Genomic DNA, 12,024 nt, shown 5'->3' with positions numbered 1-12,024 from the left:
GTAATTAATGTACTTCATCAAATATCCTATGAGGTGTCCACCATTTGAATGCACTACTGTACCCACCCCATCCACACACAGGAGTAGCATGCAGGCCGTTCTCCATGCTACAGCAGCTCTGCTGTCTTCCATGCTCATGAATTTAGTTACAGTCTTATAACTCTGCTTTAATTACCCACCACACCTCTGACTTTATTGTCAGAAACCCAAAAAATACACAATACTATTGGATTATTATTATTATTACCATTAAATAACATTTGATAAGTCTTATTTTATTTCAAATAACATTGTCACAATATAAAAATTCACTATCTATGTTTTTTTTTAAATTTGCATAATAGATTTAGCTTTTGCTTTAAATACCACTATTTTATGCTGGGTGAGCTTTTGCAATCATTTTGATATTTTTTAAAAGATACATTAAAAATTATTAATATGAATGATCAGCATAGCGGAAAGATCTTAAACTCTAGGCCCAAGGTAAATGTCTCATTCGAGTCACCTTATTCTGTCCCCTGTGTCAGGGACTCCAAAGATATAGATGACTCTTAAATACCTGAGATTTAGGCCATCAATCTCAAGAGAATGATGATCCTATGAAAACACTTACCTACAGGTGATGATGCAGGGTTTCCAGCTACAATTTACAGTTAAATTCCAAATTCCAGGTTCCTAAACTGCAAGTGCAGAGGACCAGTGGAATAACACTCCTTAAGTAAAGAGCAATTACACTCACCTTAGCTAAACCTGGCCTTATCTCCTTGTGCTGATATGCACAGAGCTGCCTAAGCATTTCCTTTTCCCTTCAATTGGCTCTAAACAATGTAAATAGGGGTGGCTGAGGTGCTGATGTGGAAGCTTTGAAGTCAAGTGGCAGCCTGTTGCCCCACCTGTGTCTCCATGTAACAGGCTGAGCACAGTGGGATGGCTAAGCAAATACTGCAGGAATATCAGCTGTGTTCCAGGCTCAAGATAAGATGGTAAGACAGCAGGCAAACAACAAAAAACAAACAAACAAAAAAAGGTTTGCAAACCTTTGAAGAGTAAAGACAAGAAAATAGTTTAATTTTTATTTTAATTGTTTTTAAAGATTAATCTGGTACTGAGTGAAAGAAAGCAGTCATTAAATACCTATTTATAAATTTACATCCCCTAGGATTTCATGTAACTAACAATGCCAAGTAATTTATGCAGGCTATTTTACTCATCACTGTGGCAAATTTATAAGAGCTATTAGTGAGCTATTAGTATTTCTACATTTCAAGTGAGAAATGGAAACATTAAACTCACTCAAGATTCCTTGGATGCAATTTAAGATTTTATTCCTGGCTCTGAGCTAAACTTTCATGCTACATAGTACACATCTTCTCACTGGGAGAAAACATTCTGGCCAGAAGATACCACTGCTCAGCTACAGGATGATTAGATCATGTGGGCTGGCATTAGCAGGATTCCACTCTGCTCTGAAACAGCGTCCAAGTATTTGTGAGCACAGAAACATCTTCCAAGTATTTGTGAGCATAGAAGCCTAAGGTCAGTCCATGACCCTGATAGCATCATCATGACTAATTCCTAGGTGGCCTCTCTCAGAGGGCAGTGTGGAGAGTTCACCTGAGCGCCAGGACACAGGCTCTCCCCCTGTGACTGTCTATGCATAGCACCATGTGAATAAGAAACAGGCAGATAAGCAGTGGGGATGTAGCTCTGTTAGAGCCCTTCTGTAGCATGGGAAAGGACCTAATACTGCAAAAGCAAGAAAGAGGCATTTAAATTGATTTTCTATTTTCTACACAATTACAATTTAAGATATCAGCAAACACAGAATTTAGCACCTTGAAATACCTGAAGGTATAAATTATCTTTTTTTTTTGTACTGGGTTGTGAACTCATGACATTGTGCTTTCCAGACAGGCACTTCTGCAACTGACCTAAATCCCCAGCCCTTTATCTTCAATTTTTACACTAAGAAAACCTTTAGTCAGAGTTACAAATTGAATCATGTCCTCTATGTTTGCAATTCATATATTATGCACTTTTTATTGGCTCCAAAAAAGCTTAAAACTCCATTTTATATTTTAAAATTTTTATTTCCATTTAAGTATGGTTTACGAGGCAAAAATTTGCTTGTGGTGAGCCACCTTTCTGGATGGACATATGAGCTGCTTTCAAAATTCAATGCCTAGCAACTGTGTTGCTGTAAACATGTGTATGCCTCAATCACTGTAAAATGATATCTTGAACACGTTTTGGAAGACGGATAGAAGAAGAAGACCAGAGTCAAGCAGAACTTCTGTTTTTAGCTTTTTGCAGCATCTCCACATAGAGCTCCACATTGGTTGTTCTAGTTTGCATTTTCACTAGCAAAGTAGAGTGGTTTTTATTCCCCCAGCCTCACCAATATTTGGTATCATTTGATTTTAGGGAAGTATTGTTTCTGGACAAAATGGGACCTCAGTGTTGTTATAATTTGCACTTTTCTCAGAGGCAGGGATGTATATTTATTATCTGTTTGCTTTTCTAAAACCTGTCTGTTTCTTTTAGTTGCCCATTTTTGATTGAATCTTCTATTTAGCAGGTCTATTTCTTAAAGTTCTTCACATATGGTCAGTATTAGTCTTCTTCTTCATGAGCACAGGGCAAAGGTTTCTTCCTGTTCTACACAGTGTCTGTTACCTCTTGTGGTTGCTTCTTTAACTACACAGAAAATTTCAATTTGTTGTTTCTTGATGTAATTTATCACACAATGGGGGTTCTGTTCAAAAAGTCTTTGCCCCCATATGTCCTCAAGTCATTACTTATATCATCTTCCAGCAGATTCAATGCTTCTGTATTAAAGCCCAGGCTGTTGATCCTCTTTTATTGTATATTTTCACTTGTTGAGAAACAGGGTTTAGGGTCAAATGTCTCTTGGGTGTACACAGTTGTCCTAATATCATTTGTTAACGTGTCTGTCTTTCCATCAGCCAATATCACTCACTTCCCTCTGAAAGGCCAAATGAATGGATGTGATGAGAGTTGTTTCTGCCTCCTCTTTTTTGTTTCATTGATCCATGTGTCTGTTTTTGTAGCCAGTACCATGCCATTTCTATCACTGTAGTTTTGTAATATATCTTGAAGTCTGAGATTTTGATGTTTCCTGTTTTACTCTTGTTGCCTAGGATTGAAATCGCTATTCTGGATCTTGTCTGGTTCAATAAAATCTTAAGGTTGTTTTCCTACCTTTGATAGGAATGCTGTTGTTATTTTTGGTGGGTACTGCATTAAATAGATATGTCTGCTTTAATAGCATAGGAATTTTCACAGTATTGGTTTTGAATCTCCAGCAACAAGAAATAACGTTTTTATTGTCTGATGTTGCAACATGGTCTTTGATCTCATTTTCCAGACTACTATAGTTTTCATTATGCAAATTTTAAACATCCTTAGTTAGATTATAACTAAGCATTTAACTTTCCTTTAAACTATACAAATCTTATTATTTTCCTTATTTCTTTCTCAGAAGGTTCATAACTGAGGTCCATATATTTGTGATTTCTAATTCTTGTATAGTATAATTAGGTCCGAAAGAAGCCGTGCGCCACCTAGTTAGAACACGCAGGCAGTACAAGCAAGAGGGTCACAGAGGAAAGGTGATGTTCTCTGCCAATCAGCAGCAAAATTAACCCCCAGGCAATGAGTGGCTCATCTTGAAAGGCACCAGTGAATTCTTGGGATGATTGTGACTCACTGTGCCTACAAGCCAAAGAAAACCTTGAGCCAGCTCCAGCCATTCTAAACCGACTTGAAATATCCCATATTCTTCATTCATGAAAAACATATGAGAAAATAAAATTGTGCTTTAAGCTGCTTCATTTGCAGTCAAAATTTTTACTTAAAAATAAAAAAGGAAAGAATACATGGAGTAAGTTAAAGTAAAATATTGGTATACATGTGCATGTCTTTGGGCTCTATAAAACTACCACAATATTTTACAAAGTAAGAATATAATTTGACATGAAATGTAAGACAATAAAACCAGGTAAGTCAGGAAGAAGTCAGTGAAAGCATTGAAATGTCTTTGAATTAGGATAAACGTATAAAAATGCTAATATTTAAGTCTTTTTCACCAAAATAATGACAATGATTTTTTGTTGTTTGTTTTAATTTTCAGTTGGTTAAACAGAGATTTTAAAGAATATTATTACTCAGGTAAAATTAAAGCACAATCACCCACAGTTTTCTGGTCCTGTCCTTCTCTACAGCACTTGTAGGGACCATGCACCCCAGTGTTGCACACACAACCGGATGGAAGATACATCACTTCTGGTCTAGAGTGACTCTATGCAAAACATCACAGACTTAGCTGTGGTGGAATATACGTGTGTAGAGAACATTATTTGCAAAAGATTTCTCAATGCTGGGCCATGAGATATGAGCTAATCATATATTGCAGCCCATCCTGTAAGATATAAATGCATGAAATGAAACCAAATTGTTGGTAGTGACTAATGACTGTGTTTTATTTTCTTACTACTTAATTGTAAAATTCAATAAATGTATACTTAAAAATAAGACATTTCTAAAGGTGATTTTATGGTAGAATTTGTTTTCAGGTGCACCCCATCTTCTTGCAGGCATTGTGTAGGTAAAAAAAGTAGAAAACTACATCACTTGGAAACTGAACCCTATCGAAGTTTGTATCCATGTGTTCATATGATTTTTGGTGATCACACTAGCCTCCTGACACTCCAAGGAAGACCTCTCAACTAACTTTCTCATCTCAGTGAGGAACAAAATAACTGTTAAAAACATACCTCATTTATCACACGCTTGAGATGAGAAAATGAAAACCGGGACACAAATGACTTCATTAGGTCACTTAGTTCTTGCCAAAGCTGAGGTTTTCCTCAAATTTTTAAACTGTTAATTTTATGTCTTTCCATCTTCCCTCAAGACTTATTTATTTTAAAGTCTATGCCAAAAAACCTATATAAATGTAAATCTGTTTGTAAACTTATATAAATGTAAATCATTTGCTCCAATTACTTCCACTAGGAATTAAGTTTCCTCTCTTCCAATGTTGAAGTGATGCTTAAAGCCTCTCTTACAAACCTTATCTATTTCTCATAGAAAGACTTGTCCCTTTTATTCTGTGTGTGTAAATTGTAGCATATTTCTGCATGATAAATTCAGATGAAACTTTAACATAATATTTCTGCAGAGCACATTCATGTAAAATGGACACTCTGGGAAGATTTCTGTGAAGCTACCTGGCTTCATATTGCCCCCTATTACACCACATGGAAGTTATAGTGTATTTTCTCTTCCAAATTTGATAGAAGCAGTAAAGAAAATGTATGCAGTTTTCAGCAAGAACAAAGTCTTGGCCAACTCAAGTGCTACCACTAGCAATGCATACTTGTACCCAGCATAAACCTCAGGTCTCATACATGACCCAGGTGTACCTCCTGTCTAGTAGAGGACACTGACCAAAGGCAAAATTACCCACTGCTAACCCCAGAGATTTACTAAGCGCTTCTGGTACCTTTGTAAACGTTATAGGCTGGAATCCTCCCCAGGAACACATTTAATTTATGTAGTAAAATACTTGCTCAGGTTGTTTGAGTAAGACATTTCACATTTTAAAGGTGAGAGCCCTCCAGAGGAGCTATGGTACATTAGTATCTTCTTTTTTCATGTCTCACTCATGAGTTGAGCAAGTCTTGCTCAGCTACACAATCCCTTCCACGATGTGCTGCATCTCCAACACAAAACCAGGAAGCCAACAGGAAGGGACTGAAACCTCCACAATTATAAATCAAGAGAGAGAGACAGGGACAGAGACAGAGGCAGAGACACAGTCAGAGACGTTTGTCTCTCTGGAAGACTGGTTCAAAGCAAGATCTTTAGTGTAACTACTCTTCCTCAATACATTGTTCACCATTTTTAGTTTTGTTTCTGACTTTTGAGACTGGTATGTGTTGCTTCCAAAAACAGTGCTAATACAACATCCTACTTGAAGGCTAAATTATTTAGTGAGTGAATTACTCCGGAATCCAGTTAAACGACTTCCATGAAGGGGCAGTGAACATTTCTAAGAATATGCCACATAGCAATTGATTTCAACTTCCCAAGGTATCAATGCACAAGGTGAGGTTCTTACTCTCCATTAATATTAACAAAGCTTACTAGGATTTTACTTCAAAACAAGCATTGTTTCTAAATTTTCTCCATATAACTAGGGGTTGAAAAATTGTAATTCTAGAATTTAGCAGTGTACACCTCTCGTTGATCTCACATTCAAGACAGCAAGTAAATTTCAATAGTCTGTTTCTAGTTTTCCTTGAACATCCTCTACCAAGACTACCATTTTCCCCAACATATCATGTGGAACAGGACAGAAATAATTTCTTTATAGGAATGGTTAACATCTATTATATAATTTTAGGCTCTGGAAAAATTTTCAAATTACTATGAAATCTAGTTTATAGTAATTTATTACTATGAAACCTAGTTTATAGTTTATAGTCTGATACTTCTAAGAAATCACAATGTGCCTTCTATGCTGAAGACCTTAACCCATTGGCCACTGTAGAGAAAGACGGGCAGTCTGTGGTTATTCTGTAAAGGCAGAACAAATAAGTATTCCTGCCATACTGGACATGAGGTAAGAGAGACTAGTAAAATTGAAGACACTAGATATACACATAATTCTAAGCCACCAGAATTTGAAGATGGCTTCATACATGGGAAAACAGACAAAACCTGTTTGGGGTTCTGGGAATCAGGACTGAATTGGAATATATTAGAAATATAGCATATAACTGGACAGCTAAATGGCAATGATTCTGGTATATGTGTGATTCTGAAGATTAGCAAAGTAGTCTAAGCAGGAGACACAATTTTGGGGAGATGAAGAATAAATGAGTGCAAACAGCAGAAGCCAAGCTGTGCTTTGGCACCTAACCTCAGCACACATGTGTCAGGAGATGAGGAGAAGCCATCACTGAAAATGAGAAGAACACCCAGGTGAGAATTGTATAATAATTTATAATTACTATAATATAATCCTAGTCTTGTCTCAATGTACAGAACTGACTAAGATGTCTCCTTTCCTCCTCAGTTGGCTCTGAGGGTTGTAAATAATGCTGGCTGAAGTACTGATGTGTAATCTCTGAAGCCAAGTGACAGCTGTGTTTCTTCACCTGTGTCCCCCTATAAAAGCCTGACCATAGAGGGAGGGAAGAGCAAATGCCACCAGAGTTCCAGTTGGGTCTGAGCCTCAAGATAATGGGCTATGATTTCCGGAGGCAAAGAAAAAAAACTTTGCACAACAGATCTAGAGTACCTGACTCCCAAACATTAACTGGCACCTCATTCATGTTACGCAGATTGGACTTTTTGCACACCATTTTTTTTTTTTTACATATTGAAAAGGTGCTTTCTGGCTACCTATCTAGTGCAGATCATGTTAGTCGCAAAATTACTGTCATTCTCTCGATCACTCACCCTCACAGCAGTCAGATTTTCATGAATTATTAAATATTGGTTCAATGCTCGGTGGAGGCCTTGTTGGGTGAACTCTCATCTGGATTGGGCTCAGGATCCCTTGGTTGCCTGTCACGGTAAATATACCGTAGTGTCTTTATTCTGGGTGTGATTTACACTAGAGATGGTAGACAGCAAGTAACTCATTGGGATTCTAATAATGTTTCCATGGGATTACAAACGTAAAATTTTCCCTGCAACAAGGAGGATGGAAAAATGACCCCTTAGAAAAGGCATCATAGGCTTTGGCTGCTTCTAGAGTCATCATGAGGATTTAATCTGAGCCTACATGGAAGAAGTAATGTCATCTGGCTGGACATCAAGGAAGCACAAGGTCATATGAACAAAATAATTTAGCACATTCAGAGATTAGAAAAGAGGCCCAGGGAGTAGGTTGAGAAGAGGAGAGGAAACAAGGTAAAAAAACACTGATATCAGAGGTGGGGGAGGATAGATGGCCTGTCACTACCTAGGAACTCGTGAATATGCTGTTTCTGACTATGGGTGTACCTCAGTTACAGAGCCCATTCTTAGGCTGTGAAAGTCCTGTCTGCAACTGGTTCCATCCCACAAAGAAGCTAGAGAAGAAAAACCCATTCCATCTCCACCCAGCCCTGTCTCTTCCATCTGCCTGACTATGGATCAAGTCCTTGACAAATCTCACATTTATCCACAGATTCCAAACACAGAAGTCAAGGACCAAAGTCATAGACAGAGCCCTAGAATCGTGAATGAGTTCCTGGTGCAATAAGAAAGAGTTGACAAGGAAACAAAGTAATTTCACTTTTATTTTGATTTTTTTTAAAAGAATATGCTAGTACTGAGCAAAAGAATGTCTCATTTACACCTATTTATGAATTTGCTTCCGATGTGACTGGATCTACATAAACAATGCTAAAAAAAAACTCACATATGCTATGCTATTCATCTTTCAAGGCAATTTCATCATTCCTAGCTTTCAAGTGAGAAATGGAAACTCACAGGAGATTCACTGGATGCAGTTTCAGATTTTAATCTTGTCTCTGAGTTAAACTCTCACCCCACATAGTATGGCTCTTCCTGCTGGAGAAAACATTCTGGCCAGGAAATGCCACTGCTCAGTTACCAGAAGGCTGCAAGTGAAGATGTTAGCAGGTGGGCAGGCATTAGCAGGACTCCACTCAGCTCAGAAATAGCAGTCAGGTGTTCTTGAGCACACAAGCCTAGGTGAGTCCAAGACCCTGATAGCATCCCTATGGCTAACACCTAGCAGCCTCTCTCTGTGAGTAATGTGGAGTATCCCCCTGACACCCAGGTCACACACCAGCCACCCCCAAGACCTTCCACACACATTCACCACACTTATAAGAAACAGGCAGATGGGTGACTGGGATGTAGGTCTTTTAAACCACTTACCTAGCATGGACAAGGACCTATGAATATAAAAAACATGAAAGAGACATATACATTGTGTTTCAGCTTTTTACAAAGTATCCTTTATGATATCACCCAACCTAGAATGTAACAGTTCTATGGTGCCCCAAGATAGATATTATCTTTAATTTTTGCCCTAAGAAAATCTTTAGTCACAACAAAACTTGAATTTTTTCCTATATATTTGTAATTCACATATTATACCCATTTGATTGACTTCCAATAAGTGCAGAGATGGATTTTATGTTCAGTTATAAATTTTTTTCCGCTTAAGTAATGTTTAAAAGGCAAAATTCTCATGCAATATAAACTTCTCTCTGCATGCCTGTTTGTATAATATTTGGCAAAGGCAAAGCTATTTGTTCACAACTATACTGAAGTTATAAGACAAGGCAGCACCCTTGAGTGCTCCCAAGGTCCATATATGGTCAACCTCCACTCATCTCAGAATCACCTGAATCACACTGCTGCCTGCTCCTTATATAAATGCTCTGCTTCTTCAGATGCCCACCGTGAATATTTCCTTCAGTATGGAGTAGAAAAAGCTTGTGAGGTCAAAAATCACTATTTGAAAAGTATGAGAATATTGCTTCCTAGTATGCCCCAGTGTAAGTGCTCAATTCCGTTTTAAAGTGACTATAATGGCAAATACTAAGTTCATTGTTCCCACAGAGACTCAAACTTTCCCCTGCCCAAACAGTGAATTTGTTGATTCCAGTGAGATGAGGGGACTGGAGGGCAGGCTCAGCTAAACACACGCTCATCATTAGCGTGAAGGCAGATGAAAAAACTACAGAAGAAGGTATGATGCTGCAAGAAATGTCAGAGAGATGAGCTGGTGCTGGCTACTGGCCAAGGCATGAGGAGGACATCAAGCTGTGTGAATGGCAAGGGAAAGACTCTCTCCTGGAGGCATGAGAACGTCTGGATATTTTCCCACCAAATCTGAACTATAGAAAGATGGCATTTCTTAGTTTAATAAATTGTATCAGTATCTGTTGCCAGGAATAATCATCACATTCATCATAGATAATCTGTACCAGTACACAGTGTATCATAATGCTTATTTTTTCCCATTCCCTTCCACTCCATCTGTCTTCTCCTCTTCATTTACAGAACTTTGTTACTATTGCTTTCCTTCCATTCTTTCCATAGTTTTAATCTCTATTTTCTTCTTTTTCATGCCTATGTCCTCTCCCTTGTTTACTTTCCCCTTTGAACCTTTTCTTCCTGATTCCTAAAATCTATCCTTCATCTTGATTCTTATTTAGGTTTTGAGTTTGTAATCTAAGAAAACAATGCAATATTTAAACATGTGTGTCCAGTCAATCTCATACAAAATTATTTAGATGCACTCATTTACCTAAAAATGACTGTAGTTTATTCTACTGTATGGCAAATCAGTACTACATTGAACATACAAACCACATTTTCCTTATGCATTAATCTGCAAAAGAGCATATAGGCTGTTTCCAAGACTGAGTTGTCAAAAAGTGCACCACATGCAAGAGCGTGCATAGATTGCTGTGGCTGAATCAAAAAATGCATCTGAAATATAAACAGCAAATAAATAGATAAAAAAGTGCCCAGTGTCACTGGTCATTCAACAAATGCAAACTCAAACAACACAAGGTTTCATCTCCATTCACAGGAAAGTGGCTATTGTCAAGAAAGCAAACAATGACAAAAACTGGTGAGGCTACAGAGCAAAGAACCCATTTCCAATATTGGCAGGAGTTTAAGTTGTCAAACCATGCTGGAAATCAGTACGGAGATTGGTCAAAAAAATTAGAATTAGATGATCCCTTTGGCTTTAGTGTCTCCCTTATAAATATCACCAAACCTGTTAAACTAATGAATTTCTTGTATTAAAGTATTTGAACTTGTAGAAAATGAAAACATAAAGAATATGAAAGTAAGATAGAGCTCTTTTCTACATTTCACATATGAATTTTTCATACCAAAAGAATCAAGAACCAAGGAGTGCCTTTAATCCATACTAAGCTCTGCAAATTATCTCATGCATACTCCAGAGCACAGTCTCTCAGGCAGCAGGAGGAAGTGTTAAGTCCTGGGCTGCTTCATGAGCAAGCAGCTGGGGAGATACTGAGAGGAAGTTTATGTACGAGGCTGAATCACTGTGGGAAAATCATAATATTGCATACAGTAATAATCAGCCACATCTTCAGCCTGCACGCTGCTGATGGTGAGAGTGAAATCGGTACCAGACCCACTGCCACTGAACCGGTCTGGTACCCCAGTGTCTCGGGTGGATGCCCAGTAGATGAGCAGTTTGGGAGATTGCCCTGGTTTCTGCTGGTACCAGGCTAAGTTGTTCTTGCTGTTACCACTGTATAGAAGACTCTGGCTGGACTTGCAGCGGATGGTGGTGCTCTCTCCAGGGGTCACTGACAGGGAGGCTGGAGACTGAGTCATCACAATGTCACTGCAGACACCTGCAAGCAGGAATGAATGGTGATCATACAGGCATAAACATAAAAGACTTTTCAAATATAAATACTGCAATTAAATATTTAGTGTATACAAAGCTATTGTGTGGTAACATATATTTATGTTTTTATTGAAATAGTCATTGTTTTCAACTTCTTAAAGTTATTTTTTAATGCTACAATAACATCACTCTGTGGAGATGGTGGAGCTTTCCAATTTCTCACCAGAGACCCAGAGCAACACAGTCAGGAGCATTGGGGTCTGGCAAACCATCTTGCTGTCCTTCTGTGGCAATGCTGTTCAGACCCTATTGAAAAGGCTTGTCTTATAGCATCTTTGCAGCTGCACTGAGCTGGGAGTGACCTATGCAAAATAAGGAAAACCTAGCAAATAAGGAAGCAAATTTCAGGGGCACTGGTCTGTGAAAGGAACTGATTAAAACAAGAACCAAAATACCATTACAGAAAATATGTTTGCGGGACAAGAAAAATAGCAGTCAATTTAGAGGATCTATTATTGCACATCCACTAGATGGCGTGACAAAAGGACTTAGTTTCAAGTAAAAAAAAAATTATTTAAACAGGTTTAGTTTGGCAGAAATCACAGGCTAGCTGCATTATATTAACAAGT

The 12,024-nt window shown here is 38.0% G+C and overlaps 1 gene segment (V, D, J or C); it reads right to left on the bottom strand.

Moving 5' to 3' along the window:
- Positions 1 to 11,061: 11,061 nt before the first annotated feature.
- Positions 11,062 to 11,766, bottom strand: LOC134470296 (immunoglobulin kappa variable 4-1-like). The segment is given in 2 exon segments: positions 11,062 to 11,399; positions 11,619 to 11,766. Coding segments are annotated over 2 exon segments (387 nt in total).
- Between the last annotated feature and the right edge of the window lie 258 nt (positions 11,767 to 12,024).

The sequence above is a fragment of the Cavia porcellus genome, unplaced genomic scaffold (genome assembly GCF_034190915.1).
Source record: "Cavia porcellus strain 051 isolate PalLab524CR breed Dunkin Hartley unplaced genomic scaffold, mCavPor4.1 scaffold_18, whole genome shotgun sequence".
Classification (NCBI taxonomy): domain Eukaryota; kingdom Metazoa; phylum Chordata; class Mammalia; order Rodentia; family Caviidae; genus Cavia; species Cavia porcellus.
This window is presented reverse-complemented; position numbering and strand designations above follow the sequence as displayed.